At 42.7% G+C, this 16766-nt stretch overlaps 1 protein-coding gene and 1 long non-coding RNA gene across 10 annotated transcripts in view; one reads left to right on the top strand and one right to left on the bottom strand.

The window, feature by feature from the left end:
* ANKRD17 (ankyrin repeat domain 17) overlaps nucleotides 1–16766 on the top strand; it is a 118100-nt gene that overhangs the window by 80080 nt on the left and 21254 nt on the right. For 8 of the 9 annotated variants that reach the window (XR_004000722.1, XR_004000723.1, XR_004000721.1 and 5 more), the window contains 8 exons: nucleotides 584–732; nucleotides 3115–3226; nucleotides 3456–3601; nucleotides 9558–9700; nucleotides 11227–11440; nucleotides 12805–12980; nucleotides 13856–14018; nucleotides 16521–16616. Coding sequence is in view for 6 of the 9 variants with exons in the window: in XM_030565208.1 (XP_030421068.1) it covers nucleotides 584–732; nucleotides 3115–3226; nucleotides 3456–3601; nucleotides 9558–9700; nucleotides 11227–11440; nucleotides 12805–12980; nucleotides 13856–14018; nucleotides 16521–16616 (1199 nt within the window). In the remaining 3 variants the exon portion in view is untranslated. The remainder of the gene's footprint in view (nucleotides 1–583; nucleotides 733–3114; nucleotides 3227–3455; nucleotides 3602–9557; nucleotides 9701–11226; nucleotides 11441–12804; nucleotides 12981–13855; nucleotides 14019–16520; nucleotides 16617–16766) is intronic. The other variant, XM_030565205.1, reaches the window with a different exon arrangement.
* LOC115652770 overlaps nucleotides 15621–16766 on the bottom strand; it is a 30242-nt gene continuing 29096 nt past the window's right edge. Inside the window, exon 4 of the long non-coding RNA XR_004000725.1 lies at nucleotides 15621–15783. This is a non-coding gene — a long non-coding RNA (uncharacterized LOC115652770). The remainder of the gene's footprint in view (nucleotides 15784–16766) is intronic.

Here is a 16766-nt window from a genome sequence, read left to right as displayed (position 1 = left end):
AGAACTTTTAATCAATACCATTGGCAAAATGATTTTTATAAAAATGTTCAACTTCCCCCCTACGTAACATAGTTGTTTATAGTTGATCAATTCTGTTTGATCAGGCGCTTCCACACTATCATTGTTGCTATTTTGCGTTAATACCTTGTGATTGGAATATGACCTCCAGGACCCATAGTTAGCCAAAATATACTGTATAGCTTTTTAGTACCTAGTTACTCTGAATATGCTCCAGTCTCCTTTTAAAGACATGGAATTTTTGAGTCAGTTAATCATATACCTCTTTGAATAAAGAGTCTGATCAGGACATGTGCTATATTTTTCCAGAGGTGGCATTCAGAAAATGCCGCAAACCTAACATTCACACATTTCTCATACCATCTGTTTCTTTAATTAGTTTTTTAGTTGTCAGAGTTGTTAAGGCCAATGAATTAGAGGTTTAAATGTGATATATTTTCAAAATACAATAATTTATTAAGAAGCATTCAAGATTTTTCTGGTATTTCATTTTCCACTTGTTGTGATGTTGCAGATATGAAGGATAAATTTTACTTTTACTAAATGTAGTCATTCTGTTTAACAGCAGTGAGTGGAAGAGCATCTGCAATGTCAAACACTCCTACCCATAGCATTGCAACTTCCGTCTCCCAACCTCAGACGCCAGCTCCAAGTCCTATCATTTCTCCTTCAGCCATGCTACCGATCTACCCTGCCATAGATATTGATGCACAGGTAAGCCTGAAATGAGTGCAGAATAATTGTGGTGATGAAGGATTTGCTTCTACATAATGAATGAATCACCATCAGTAAACAGTTCTGATTTATATTTAGTTGAGTTCTAGATGATTTGGTGGAATATAAAATTCTGCATAATCCAATAGGACAATTGCAATGTGTTCTCATCTGGGCTACAGCAACAGGTGGGAAAAAATGCAGGCATTTTGTTCGGTGACTGATCATTTAGTTTTCACTTTCTCTTGTTTGTGCAATATTAAGTGATAAATTTTCTGATGAAATATCCTTAATTATCTAACAGGTATTTGAATCTTACCCCAAGATATTTTTCATTGGCTTTCTGCCAATCAGCAGGAAAATAATTCTCCACAACCCATCAGCCTGCCTCCTAGGTTGACAGGGTCAGTGCAAATCAGCATAACCTTATCTCCGTAATCACCTCGGATCCATTGCTAATATTGTGCTAACTGTGGCATTCCCAGTACTTGCTAGCTTGAGTAACAGAAGACAGAACTTGGTACCAAACTTCAGTTCTTTCTGCCCTATACCACATTGTTCTGCTACATGTCAGCCAGGAACTGATTTTTAATGTCTTAGAAGGATTTGCTGTCAGAGTAGAAATAAAATAATAATAATAATAATAATAATAAAGTAGCAAGACATAGATAGCTGCTGCCTTTTATAAAATGTTTCATCTGAAGTCGTGTCACAATCTCAGTAAAAGACTGCATCAAACATCACAGCTTTTCCTTTTTCGCACATATACACCGTTGAATGAGTTGATAATTCTTTAACCAGGCACTGGGAGGATTTGATGAAACATACATCACTCCATCGTATGGGCCTGACAGGTAATGTCATAATCAATGAGTGCATCATACCAAGATGGTAGATAATTAGAAATAACAGGAAATATAGAAGTGGTTATTTGGAGACAAAAAGAACAGGAGTACTTGTGGCACCTTAGAGACTAACAAATTTATTTCAGTGGATGCATTCTACAAAAATCAGAAAATTTTAAGAGCAAGAGAATGGAAAATTTAAATTTAAAAGAACTGCTTGTATCTTTTAATCCTGCTCCCATAACCTACTTAGTTTACCAGTGATCAAAATTTAAGGCAATTTGTGAGCTCATTCTGTGGAGTTATTGATAAGGCAGTGGTTCCGTAATTCTAGCAGTTGATGGACTTCCTCATAAGAGTGATCCGTTAACCTCACTGCAGGGCTCAGAATGTTTCCTGAGGACCAGAGTTTGAGAAGTATTGCAATAAAAGATTTGGTTTTTTTAGTGAAAAGTAGTTGATTTGAAGAACTGAAAGTCTTCACCATGTGTCAGTACTTTGAGTCTGGCAGCACAGCTTACTTCACCTCTCCTTGCTCCTAGGACTGCAGTTGTTTAGCATAATGTTCTAAGCCAAGCTAAAAATGTCAGCAGTTGTGGATGGCAAACTTCTGGGAAGTGTCAAGTTTTTGAGTTCTTACCTTCCTATGAATAAGGAAACTTGGGAACTTTTTGTGCTGAATTAAAGACATTTGGGCCAAGATTTCACTCTCTGCTGGCGGAAATGGAGGAGGGCAATTTAAAGCTTCTTAAGCCTCTCTTTCTGTGCCTTAAAATCAAGGAGACCTCCCATCCTCCAAAAAAGTTACATAGGCCTGGATTTCAAAAATTTAAATACAAAATCAGAAACATTTGTTGTTGTCTTTTTCATTTTTCAAGCACTCGGCCTAGTTAATCCATTCTCTTATTAACTAGAAATCAAAATTGACTTACCTGTCAACTTTATCCTTATTGTCAAACACTTACTTCAGCCCCCATGTGTCCCTTCACAATCTTTCTGTTGTGTTTATCAATAATGTAAGCACTGCTCCAGAAATAAATCCTGCCAATTCATTTGTGCTCCCTCTGCTGGCTTACCAGCTGCTAAAGCCTAATGCTGTAGTTCCTTCAGAAACACTAGCTGTAAGGATGAGAATGAATTTTTATTTGTAGATTTGCTGTAGAGGGGTAAAAATGAAAAAAAAAATCCATGCATTTCTTAAATGGCAACAATTTTTAATGCATATTGTATTTTGGGTGTAAATTGCAGGACTGGCATTATGACTTTTAAAGATTAAACAGTTTAATCGTGTTGATATATCTCAATTCTTGAAGGTGCTTATTAAATCCCTATTTAAAGAGCTGACTTCAGAAGTTTAACATTTAATTTGAGGAAGATTATAGTTAGTTTCACAAGAAAAACATCTATAGAGTTATTTAAAAGGTTTGTCTTGTAAAGGAGGTACATTTAAATCTTCATGCAGTAATGACCATGGAATTTTAAAATGAAGGAAAATGTATTTTGCTGTTTTGAAGTGTGTGTAATTTTTTTCTTTTAGACGGAGAGTAATCATGACACAGCATTGACACTTGCATGTGCTGGTGGCCATGAAGAATTAGTACAAACGCTGCTAGAGAGAGGAGCTAACATTGAGCATAGGGACAAAAAAGGTAGGAATCTCAGTATATTGGTGTACGTGGGTTCCATTTAGAGTGAACTCCAGTATCTTACAATGTAGCAAAACAATTACCTGCTTAGAACCTGGCACTATGTACAGTTTTACATTTATTTTAGACTTTATTCATGGTGACCCAACTCTCTTTTTATTGCTATAACTAAAGTTGTTAATGATTTAAAAATAGATGAAGAGATAATCAAACATTCTTTTTTCTGTTTCAGGATTTACTCCGCTTATTTTGGCTGCAACAGCTGGTCATGTTGGTGTTGTCGAAATCTTGTTGGACAATGGTGCAGATATTGAAGCCCAATCTGAGAGAACCAAGGACACGCCGTTGTCTTTGGCTTGTTCAGGGGGAAGACAAGAGGTGAAGTGAAATTTACCCATGTAAACCTGTAGAAGCAGGTTGTAAGTTACATGGTTTAGATTAAGAGCAAATTTATTTTCCCTAGCATAGGCAACAAATATGCCTAAACTTCCACAGCACCCCAACTTTAAAGGACTGTTGCTATTAAAATATATATATTAATGAAGTGCAAACTTACTGAGGATTGGTTATGTATTATAATATGAATATAAGAAATAATCTAGTATTTAGCAGCAAGCTAGATCTAAATTCAAGAGCAAGGCTCCTTGGTTTCTGTGAGATTTTGATTTAGAACTCTGAGATACCTTTACATTTTAAAACGCTAAATTATATTGAATTAAATCTGAAAGTGAATAATGCAGTCATTCACAGTTCCTTTGTTTATGTTCTTGTATTCAAATAGTATATGTTGCCCCCAATTTTCAGTGTGCTAGATTTGCGTGTTGACAATGCACAAATGTATTGTAGAAATTGTCTTAGAACATGGGAAGTTTTGACAGTTGGGATTTTTGGCACTGATGCTTTTCATGTCAGGAAGAGCCTGCATTTCTCCTTGACTCTCACCTTGCTGGTCTGAGGCGACTCGACATTTGCAAGAAGGGGTTTGAAAACAGATTCCCATATCAGCAAACTACTAGATAGCAGTCAGCTTTCCCTATCCCAGCTATCCACTGCTACATCAAATAGTAACAGATAACCACTTTAACCGAATGTTTCTGCTCTTTGGGTATGCCTGCTGAAGAATAATTCGTACCCATATTGTATGAGTGGTACAGCTGCCCCAGTTCTAAATTGCTGTAGACAGGTAGATATTTTTAACAATATCTTGAATAGTGAATAGTTCAGGACATATTGGTTAAAATGTCTGAGACCATTTGTCCTAGCAGTTACTGTAATTGTGTATTGTTAATGTCCATATTTAGCTAATTAAAAACAATTTTGTAAAAGGAATTGCCACAGAATTAAGTCTCTTGCACCAGAGTGCTACAGAAACTAGGAACCTTCCTGCAGAGTATAAGTCCACCTTTCTACAGAATATGCAGGACTTGACCCCTTAATTACAAATGAACGAGTAAGGAAGCCACACCTATAAGAGAGAAGTTTTTATTGCCCTCCTCACCCCCCCACCCCACTATACCTCTTCTATTAAGAGTTACAATAACGGTTGCTGCTGCTTCGAGTGGTTGCTCATGTGTATTCCACAGTAGGTGTGCGTGCTTGCCACATGCACCGGTGCCAGAAGTTTTTCCCTTAGCAGTACCCATACTGGGGGAGCGCTGCTGCGACCCTTAGAGTGGCGTCTCTATACCGCACTATAAGGGGAGCTGCACACTCCCCCTACCCTCAGTTCCTTCTAGCTGCCAGTGAAAGTAGTCAGAACTTAGGCTGCAGCAGAGCTGGGGCACATTCTACTCGACCTTAGTGGTTCTGTTCCTGGATTGTTACTTCAGTCGTTAAAGTGGGCTCGGGGCATGCCCTGTGCCCCATGCTTCAAGTTGTGCAAGTCCTGTCGCCGTTCTATGCCTAGGAGTGACGCACACGCTGAGTGTCTCCACTGCTTGGGTGAGACTCACATCAGCAAGTGTTGTAAGATCTGCAGGTCATTCAAGCCGCAGACCAAGAATGAGAGAGACATTAGACTCTGTGCTCTCCCCATGGAATCGGCATTGGCCCCAACTCAGGAACTCTGGGTGTACTCAGCACCTGCCTCCGCATCGTCGGTGCGTAGCAAGGCCCCCTCTACCAGCCAGCACTGTTCCCCTTCCAAGAAAGAGGGAGAGGGCCCAACCTCGCAGCAGCGCTGAGACAAGGAAAGAGGGAAGGCTGGTCCCACATCGGGCAGCCCATGTTCCCCTCCCCCACCCCAGGCTCAAGGCCTCCGACTCGTGTTGAGCAGAGCAGCCTGGCACCGTCCGCCTTCACATCTCTGCCGGTGCAGATGCTGTCGACCACTGGAGATGATGCAGGCTGTGAAAGACATTGAGTCTGCCAGTTCCAGGCACGCAGCCGGTGACAGCTCCCCGGTCTCGGGGCAAGACCCCATTGGGTGTCATCAGACCTCTCTTGTGGGTCGCAGTTCCTGCTCCAAGGGCTGCTCCCCGCACCGTTTGGTGGGCAGCGACCGATCATCCGGCTGCTTGCGCCCTCCCTTGACGCCGACCAGGTCATCCCGGTCACCACCCACATGGGAGTCTCGGGGACCCTCTATGCCTCCTGCCAGCAAGCACAGGCATTGAGAGAGGCTCTGGGAACGATTCCCTTTGCGACGCGACTACAGCAGCCGTTCTCGTTCCAGTTCCACTTAGCTAGACGTCGTGCTCAGGATTCTCCTCACAATGACTCAGCACCAGGGCATTGCCGCTCCCGTGGCCATCGTGGGTACCAAAGTAGCACTTTGGGCGGATACCAGTCCTCGATGTCTAGGTCCAGGTCCCGAGGGAGGAGAATTCTCAGGCACCACCGCCCATACCAATCCCATGAGACCGTACGCTTGACAGTGACCTTGGCCTGGGCACCCAGCCACCCAACTACTGCCACCAGGCCCTCAGCTGGGTCAATGGCAAGGGGCCCCGTGGCAGGGACAGTGGTGCTAGTTGGCACCATGGCCAGGAATGGCCACCCAAACGGGGGTCCACTCGGTTGCCGGAGTGTCTCAGGCCCCATCAGCCTCGTTCAGCCGTCTAAGAGACAGAGCGGCGGGCCACGAGTCGGTGGACCCGCGTCCAGACTCTGATCTGGGGCTCGACCTGCCGATACCCGCCAAGGCCCACAGCTCTGTGATGGCCCTTTCCCCGGCCCCGGACGACACCATAATGGTGCCTCTGCCACCAATCCCTCAGGAGGACTTTAAGGTGCACCAAAACCTGCTAAAGGAGGGCCCCTCCGATTCCTTCTTTTAACATGCTGTCCCCCTGGGCACTGGGCCGTGTGGCTCCGCCCCGCACCAGAGTGTAGCCAACATTTCCAACACCCTGTGGCAAACTCCCCCCCCGACCCCAATCTCCAAGAAGGCTAAAAGGAAGTATTTTGTGCTGACCAAGGACCATGAGTAGCTCTATTCCCATCTGGCACCTAACTCGCTTGTGGTAGTCGGTAAACCACAGAGCGTGACAAGGTCAGCCCCCGGCTACCCCCCAAAATAAGGATGCCAGACAACTGGACTCCTTCGGTATAAATTTATTCCTCGGCAAGTTTCCAGCTCAGGTGAGCCAACCACCAGGCCTCGCTGAGCAGATATGACTTTAACTTGTGGGAGTCTCTGCCTGAGTTTGAGCCTCTCCTCCCAGACCAGGACAGTATGTAAGAGTGGTTGCTCCACTCAGAGGTCATTCACCAGCTCTTCCAAGAGTGGGGAGTTCCTCAGGTCGACCTCTTTGCAACCCGCCAGAACTGGTGTTGCCCCTAGTTCTGCTCCAGAGGCGGGATGAGGAGGAGCACGATCTCCTATGCGTTCCTCCTGCGGTGGTCAGGCTGACTCCTTCATGCTTTCCCACCATCCCCCCTCATTGACAAAGTTCTGCAAGAGGTAAAAGCAGACAAGCCAAGAGTCATCCTCCTAGCCCCAGCGTGGGCCCGCCAACACTGGTATGGGACCCTTCTTCACCTCTTGGCCCTCCCAAGGATGCCGCCACTTTGCCCGGACCTGCTGTCCCAGAATGGGGGCTGCCTCCTCCATCCTAATCCAGGCGCATTCCACCTGACAGCATGGTTGCTCTGTGGCTAGACGAGGAAGAGGGCAGGTGTTCGGAGCAGGTAAGGCGGGTCCTCCTGGAAAGCAGGAAGCCGTCTGCACACCATACATACATGGCCAAGTGGTCCAGGTTCTCCAAGTGGGGGAGTGAGTGGGGAGTCTCCCTCCTCCTCCTCCACACATCTTCAGTTTATCCTGGACTACCTCCTGTCCCTTAGGACCCAAAGACTGGCACCCACCTCGGTCAGGGTACACTTGGTGGCCATATCGGCCTTCCACCTGCTGGTGCAAGGGCACTTGGTCTTCTCCCACTCTGACCTCCCATTTCCTGAAGGGCCTTGACCATTTGTTCCCATACGCTAGACACACCCCGTGCCCCCCCGGTGCCACAGTGGGACCTGAACCTGGTTTTGTCATGACTCACGGGTTCTCCCCTTGAAGCCGTGGCCACATGTTCCTGGTCTCACCTCTCATGGAAGGTGGCCTTCCGTGTAGCAATCATGTTGGCCTGCCATGTCTCGGAACTCAGGGCCTTGACCTCAGAGCCCGCAATACGGTCTTCCACAGGGATATGGTCCAGCTTCGCCCACACCCGGCATTCCTCCCGAAGGTGGTCTCCGCCTTCCGTATGGACCAGAGTATCTTTCTTCCCATGCTCTGTCCTAAGCCCCATTCTTCCAATGAGGAACGCCACCTCCACACGCTCAATGTACGTGGAACACTGGCATTTTACCTGGATCAGACCAAACAGTTCCGGAAATCCTTGCAGCTTTTTGTTGCCTCGGCTGAGGAGGTGAAGGGGCAACCTATCTCCACCCAACGTCTTTCCCGCTGGATCACCTCGTGTATACGCACATGCTATGACCTGGCAGGGGTTCCCCTGCTGCCAATCGTTAGGTCACACTCTATGATAGCTCAGGCCTCATCAGCTGTCTTCGTAGCCCCTGTCCTTATCCAAGACATTTGTAGAGTGGCTATTTGGAAGTCGGTTCACACGTTCACTTCGCATTACGCGATCGTCTCCCAATCTAGGGCTGATGCTGGGTTCAGCAGAACGGTACTCCATCCCAGTCTGTCGTCAACTCCTACCCACCTCCAACAGGGATAGCTTGGAATCAACTACTGTGGAATACATATGAGCAATCACTCGAAGAAGAAAGGACAGTTACCTGTTCCGTAACTGGCGTTCTTCGAGATGTCGCTCAGGCGTATTCCACATCCCGCCCTCCTTCCCCTCTGTCAGTGTTGTCCAGCAAGAAGGAACCAAGGGTGAGGGGAGTGTGCAGCTCCCCTTGTAGCGTGATATAGAGGCGCTCCCCCATTACAGGTACTGCTAAGGGAAAAACTTCTGGCACTGGTGTACGTGGCAAGCACGCACACCTACTGTGGAATACTCCTGAGCAACACATCTTGACGAACGCCAGTTACGGAACATCCGACGAAGTGGGTATTCATTCACGAAAGCTCATGCTCCAAAACGTCTGTTATTAGTCTATAAGGTGCCACAGGATTCTTTGCTACTTTCACAGATCCAGACTAACACAGCTACCCCTCTGATAGTTACGGAACAGGTAACTGTCCTTTCAGTGCAGAAGCAAAGAAACAATTCTATACTGCTTCTGAGAGTTTTGTGCAGTGGAGTAGCTGGGGAAAATAGGGTGATGGCACACCATTGATTTCTTGGTCCCACCTGAGCGCTCTGACTGAAAATGACTGATGTTTGTTTAGCATATTCAGCTAAAGATTTGCTCTCTGATCATCCCACTTTTGGATTATGAATAAGAGTGCTTCACTGTCGGGATGGAGAAAATTGTATAGCATAGGTAGCTGAAGTACTCTTAAATCGTGATTTGCTGGGCTTATCATATAATGGAGATGGACAGTGTAGTCTCTTACACAAAGAAATTTTCTTTGCACTATGTCATTACATACTCGGGTTTTTCTTCTCAAATTTGTAATTACCCAAGCCAGAAACTATTTTATTGTCAACTTTGTGGAGTGATGTATTTTATTAACATTTTTAAATTTTATTGCCATGAAATTTAGGAGAAATAATTGCAACCGTAATGTTTTTCTGAGGCTAGGGGCATGGTGTTGAAGAGTTCAAGTTCTTTCTTTTAAAAAGGATTGCTTGCAATACAGATAACTGTTTTTTTTTTCTAGACATGTCTTTTTTGGTGTATTCAGACATTTAGAACATTTTCTCCAGTTAGGTTTTCAATTTTAAGAAGAGAATCAAAAGTAACTTACTTTGTAACATTGCAGGTGGTGGAGCTGCTGCTAGCTCGAGGGGCAAACAAAGAGCACAGGAACGTTTCTGATTACACACCTCTAAGTCTAGCTGCTTCTGGTGGCTATGTGAACATCATCAAAATCCTACTAAATGCGGGTGCAGAAATCAATTCTAGGCAAGTTCTCTTTTTCATCCCTACTCCCCTGCTTTTATAGTTGCTTGTTAAATCTAAAATAAAAGTTTACTTTGGTGACTGTATGAAACAAAAACTAAAGCTTTTAATCTTGATACAATATTTAAAGAAATGTACAGTCTACATTGCTTTAGTTTTTGCCCAGTTTTAGACGGGAACAGTTCAGAGATGCTTTTTGAAGACCCATACCATTTTAACTCCTGTTCCTTTCTCCTCCTTCCTTCCAGCATCTCTCCATGAGCTTGGTAGCAAAAACATAGCACTCCTTTCTGGGTTATGGTGAAAATCCTCTTACTGACTTTGATCCATCTGCTAGTAGAGATACTTTTGAAACAAGAAACATCCAGCATTCTATAGAGACATAGTACATGCTATGTTAAATGGGCAGAAAACCACAGAATATTTCAGTGGTGACTAATGCGGTGTTTTTCTCTGTCATCTTCCAAGCAAAAAGTGTTTTTCACTAATGTTGGAGTACTCTTCCTGAAGAGCGGTAGAGGCCTCATGGGCAGATCTCCTAGGGGACCACATGGTCATCACTTAGTATGTCCTTACAGCTTTCCAAATTGAACCCTCTCTCCTTTGAGAGAAAGGTGCTCCCAATTTTTGTCTTCTGGTAGTAGAGAATGGCCTTACTAAAGGATTTATAGAGTTGTAACATCACTTTCTCCCTTCCTAGATGTATACAGTAATTAAAATCAGTGGAACAGACCTGTGGACCTTCATATGAGAGAATGAGAAAATGTATCCATCCTTACCTGAAAACTCTCTTTCTCTGAGTAATAAGATCAACAGATATGGCCTCCCTTTGGCAGGTTTACAGTAACATGCTGAGAAGTGTAATATGGCTTTTGGGTCAGTCAGTATGTTTCAAAGTTTGTTATGCTCTGCAGTACATTACTTTAATATCCATCTTGAGTTAGCAGGGCTGGTTCCGCTTCCAGTGCTGTAGGTAGATTAGAGATCTACTGTAATAGATTGCATGCATCCGACGAAGTGGGTATTCACCCACGAAAGCTCATGCTCCAATATGTCTGTTAGTCTGTAATGTGTCACAGGACTCTTTGCTGCTGTAATAGATTTGTGACCTCATTACTTAGAAAAAGGAAACTTTCAGGTTTAGCATGGATACACTTTTTTCTATTTTGAGCTGCATTTTTGCTAGTAGTAATAACCTCAGAATTACCAAGGGTAACTAATCTTTCTTTTCAAAATGTTTATAATTTCTTTCATGGTGAAAAAGTACATAACCCTGATCTTTAGATTGCATGACTCAACAAAATTCTTAACTTGCTAAAAAGTAATTTCCTCATACGACAACTAATAATTTAAAAGTAGAGTACATAATACCTACAAATGCAAACATTATAGAAGATCTTGCTTTTATCAGCCTTCTTCAACTTGAATAACTTCTAGGTTGGGAACTTTCCTTTTTCACATTCTAATTTTCCTATCACTCTTTTCAAAGATAATGAAAATTAAAATTGTTCATTTTTTTTCCCCCTCAGAACTGGTAGCAAACTGGGCATTTCTCCTTTAATGTTGGCAGCTATGAATGGGCACACTGCTGCTGTTAAGCTATTGTTGGACATGGGCTCTGATATTAATGCTCAGATAGAGACCAATAGGAATACTGCCTTGACTTTGGCCTGTTTCCAAGGAAGAACTGAAGTGGTTAGCCTACTGCTTGACAGAAAAGCAAATGTCGAGCATAGAGCTAAGGTAAGGAACAGGATGAGATATGTGTCTTTCAGCTAAGCAGATTTATACTAAGAACTTAGTTCTATGTTTCATGTGACTTTTTCCCCCCTTGGAAGTCAACTAAGGGAAAGTAAGTATTTCCTATGTAGTAACTATATGATTATAGATTGTGCACACACCTATTGAAACCAACAAGGAAGGGGCTGAGTTTTAATAGAGCTATTTAAAAGAAAAGAAATATCTTTGTTTTAAGGTTACGGTTTGGGTGTATGTCTGTGTGTAAACATTGTGTGTACAGTACATAAAAACATTTGTTTTAGCTTCTGGAGCTATATTTAATCTTCAGATAATGACAAACATCGGAATGATAAATCTTACACTTAATCATTTTATATTAAATTTCTTGAGACCTTCATATTTTTAAAAATTAAAAGCTGATCTTAACCCATGTTCGTTGACTGAGTAGCTACAGTCTTCCTGGCTTCCACAGCCATGGAGATGAAATGGAATCCGGAGGTGTGCTCCCTGTAAATGAAGCTCTGCAGTAACTGCAGCCATCAAATCCCTCTCCCTACCAGGGACAGAGTTTGTGACTTCACTTAGCATTTCCTCTCCTTGCCAGATTTGACAGCCATTGGGGTGGAGGCTCACAGTAGAGAAAAGGCTTTTCAGCTGACAGTCAATATTCCAGCCAGCTATGTCAGTTGACCTACCACATTGTGTCCCTGGCAGACAGCATTGAAATGGAGCTGTCAACCAAGGAATGAAGATAGGTTTGATCAGGTCAAAGATTGCCTCCGTTCCCTCTGCCCACTAAATGGAACATAACTTAAGAGTTAAACTCACAGGATCTGCTTCTATACCAGCTGTTAGAATAGGATTTCTCCTCTCCAAGACTTGTCTGGCTATCTCCCGCCCAACCTAGTTGACACCTTACAGGTGTTGCAGCAGTTGAGGTTTCCCCTCCCCATGCAGAAACCTGTTTATATGAGCTCCACAGCAGAACGTCCCATCTTTGCTACCTGTTCCTCATGCCCAAACCTGTACAAGATTGGTTGGGCTAGTGTAAAGAGCCTAGTAAAATGATAGCTGGGGCTTCTCCACCTCTTTGTGCTGCAAAGCGCAGGTCCAGGATTTGTCCCCAAAAGCATGTTTAATCTCCAAAATATAACACAGTGCATGGTCCACACTCTTGGCCAGCTGCAGGTGATTTTATTTTTTCCTTTTAAATGTTGGTAACATTTAAACGTGTCTTGCAAGGTAATGATGGAAATGCATATGTTTGAACTGAAAACGTATTACTGCAAGCTGAAGTTACTACTGGCTTTTATTTAAAACAAAAAAACCCCTCTAACTCTCTTATTCCCCCTGCTTACTCAACCTAGACTGGTCTCACACCATTAATGGAAGCTGCCTCGGGTGGGTATGCAGAGGTAGGCAGAGTTCTTCTGGACAAAGGTGCAGATGTTAATGCTCCTCCAGTGCCCTCATCGAGAGATACAGCTTTAACCATAGCAGCAGACAAAGGGCACTACAAGTTCTGTGAGCTTCTCATTAGCAGGTACCATATTTGAAGCTATGCTGTTAAAGGGTCTTGAATGCTCATTGTTTTGCTTTTATCAGAAGGGTAGCCGTGTTAGTCTGTATCCACAAAAACAACGAAGAGTCCGGTGGCACCCTAAAGACTAACAGATTTATTTGAGCATAAGCTTTTGTGAATAAAAAACCCAGTTCATCAGATGTCTCCATGCATCTGAAGAAGTGAGTTTTTTACCCACGAAAGCTTATGCCCAAATAAATCTGTTAGTCTTTAAGGTGCCACTGGACTCCTCAATGTTTTTGTCTTGCTTTTCTATAGTTCACAGGCCATGTAACATTGTGTAATTTTAGCTTATACTTTGTATTCTTCCTCACCAGGCTTAGACCTCTCAATATTTCCTTGCATCTTTGTTGTTGATGGATGTGTCTTTTGAACCCTCCATTGTGTAGTATTCACTGTTACTGTGAATATTCTCCCATTAGCCGCCATTTCCAAGGTAGATAACAGTGCATGTTCATGAATATACCAGCAGAAGGCATATAGAAACAGTTGTCAGCAAGCCCCTCCTATAAGACTGACCACAACTTGAGATACATCTGCAGTTAGAAACAAAGGTTCAGAGATAGCTCCTGAGTCTGGATTTCTGGCACCCTCTCAGGTTACCATACTGACTTTTGGCTTGTGTATTGTAAATATTTATATCATTATAATGATTCAGAAGGTCAAAAAACAATTTTGGAAACTGGAGCATCTCCATGCCAAACATATATAAAATACAGTATTTTAGTGCTAAAAGATTAGTTGAAATAGGTAATTAACTAATTATACAGGTCCTGTGTATTGTTTATTCTCAAAGCATGATTCAGTTTTTGATCAAAACAATTTGCTTTTTTTAGGGGAGGTCACATTGATGTACGGAATAAGAAGGGGAATACTCCACTATGGCTTGCAGCAAATGGTGGACATCTCGATGTTGTCCAGCTACTGGTACAAGCTGGAGCAGATGTGGATGCTGCTGATAACAGAAAGATAACACCTCTGATGGCAGCCTTTCGAAAGGTAAAATGTGGATTTTTTTTCTTTCTTCTCCCTTCCTTATTCAGATATTATTTCTTTGTAAATGTAACTGTGCGATGGTAATCAGAACATGGTACATTAGATCTACTAAATCTCTTATTTAATTATCACAATATTTAAAAGAGTAAATGAAAAACTTACATAAATATTTTGAGGGTCTCGTTTGAACCCACAAAAATAGGTATTTGCATCACCTATGCAACTTTATGCTTTGCCAGCATGTCGCAGAAACATTAATGGGAAAGGGTTACAGTCTTAGTTATCCGGTTCTTTGGGACTATGACAGCGTGCTCCAGTCACCATTAGGATGGGCCTTCCTCCTGGCCATTCTGAGGAATAACTCACCAGGTTGGCACCTCTCCTTGTGGTTGTAAGCTGTCCCTCCACACCCTCTTTATCTGCAGCTGTCTCTCGCTCCAAGAGCTGCTGTGGCCTTTTCATCATTCAGCCCCTGGCTAGGCCATTATTATGGTTTCCTCTTTTGGGGGGGAAATCTATTCTCCACAAACACACTCAGGCAGTCTTCCTATGCACTGCCTGTGCCACCTTCCCAGTGGCCGATTGGGGAACCCAGGCCTGCCATCTACTCCTGGTTCCAGCTCAGGGACCCTCTCGCCAGCAGTCAAGGTTTGTTCCTGTCTAGACCTTACTGCCTTTTCCTGAGCCCTGTCCTACCTTCCTGGCCTTCCCACTCTCTGGGTTTGCCAGCCCAAACATATCTCCTTTTGCCCAGACTTTCCTAGCAGCCCCTTCTGCTTCCAATTTCCTTTTGTAGGATCCCCACCTGTCCTTTGCAGGTGAGTGTCTCTCTAATTAGCTGTCTCCAGCCTAAATCTCCCCCATTTTCTGCCTAATTAGCTGCTTGGGCCTACCTGGCCTAAATCAGCTTTTATAGGGCCAGTATGGGGAGCACACCCCATCACAGGGACCCAGTGTGACATGAGTAAACTATTACTTTGCAAATATAAGTATACAAAATTGCATTTTAAATTATTGGTTACTGCCAGAAGTAGAGTCTATGGACACCTATGGAACTGGAAAGACGTGAAGGCAAAAGTTTGATCCCTTGGATCTCTCATGAGCAAGAGAAGGCTTGGCAGTAATACGTTATTAATGAGGTATAAGCCAAGTTTGAACTGTTAAATATCTGTTCCATTAGTATTGCATAGGTTTGCTGGAATTGCTCAGTAGAGAAGGGTGTCATGAACCCTGCTCTTCAGTTGATGTTGGTAAATGAAATGTTAGTGGCTAATACCATCTATGACTTGATTATCAATGAAGCCTTTGGTTTGGATGACTTTTCAGGACCTCATTAGCCAAGATATTGCATGCAAGATACTCAGTTTCAGCATGAATCAAGGGAGGGTTGCTGAGGCTGTTTTGCATGTAATCTTAATAGTAGGAGACCTCTCTCCCCATGATGATATGTAATAGAAAATGAAACTAGTGATGAAAGTCCCAGGATAGACTGCTCTGTTTGCAGAAACATACATACCATCAGTGGATTTGTTCCATAAATCAGTCAGTAAGCAACCAGTCAATCTCTAAGCTACTCTAGATCACCGACTTCTATCAAGTTAAAATGATTAAAATTGCCTTGTTTATTTGTTACAAGATAAATATTGTAATTAACCATTGTACTTGGTTGGAAAATAAGCATCTTGACTTTGGCTCCGTGTTTTTCTCCCATTGACAATTTTCTATTCCATTGACTTCATGCATCCTATTGATGATATAGCACATTGCACTGTATAGATAAAAGATTTAGAATTATGAAAACTTGACTACTGTACATGTGATGCAAATAGTATAGTTCAAAGATAAATAACTAGTATACATTTTTCAAAAGAAACCACTTCTCCACAATAACTAGTAAATACCCACACATTTTAAAATCAAGGGTTTTCTTCTTGATCATGGAGAAGAGAATAAGAAGTGTCTGAAATGAGGAAAAAAAGTTGAATTTGACATTCCAAAACCAAAAATACTTGAATAATTTAAGTAACTTTTTAACTAAAAAAATGTGTGAAGGAGAGGAAAGAGTAACAGAGCTATTGATTAATACAAGATATTCCATGACAGCCCTGTTTGACAAATGTATAGTGCAAGGGTGGGCAACCTTTCGGAAGTGGTGCGCCGAGTCTTCATTTATTCACTCTAATTTAAGGTTTCGCGTGCCAGTAATACATTTTAATGTTTTTAGAAGGTCTCTTTCTAGAAGTCTATAATATAGACCTAAATTATTGTTGTATGTAAAGTAAATAAGGCTTTTAAAATGTTTAAGAAGCTTCATTTAAAATTTAAATTAAAATGCAGAGCCCTCCGGACTGGTGGCCAGGACCCGGGCAGTGTGAGTGCCACTGAAAATCAGCTCGTGTACGGCTTTCGGCACGCGTGCCATAGGTTGCCTACCCCTGGTATAGTGCTTTAAAAGAGCAATTAATTTGCTATGAAATAACCTGATGTTTGAAATTAAATTTTCAGGGTCATGTAAAGGTAGTGCGCTATCTAGTGAAAGAAGTAAACCAGTTTCCATCCGATTCAGAATGTATGCGATACATAGCAACGATCACTGACAAGGTAAGGGAATTGTTGTAGTGTAATGTGGTAAGACTGAAAGTATTACTAAAAGAATAGTTCTAAGTATGAATAATCAAGGTTGGCGTAGAATTTACCGTGAGCATCTGCTTGACTGGCAAAGCAAGTGTACCATGATTCTCAAAATAAATG

This window comes from Gopherus evgoodei, chromosome 5, assembly GCF_007399415.2.
Source record: "Gopherus evgoodei ecotype Sinaloan lineage chromosome 5, rGopEvg1_v1.p, whole genome shotgun sequence".
Lineage (NCBI taxonomy): Eukaryota > Metazoa > Chordata > Testudines > Testudinidae > Gopherus > Gopherus evgoodei.
Note: the sequence above shows the minus strand (reverse complement) of the source record. Positions and strands in the feature narration are given on the sequence as shown.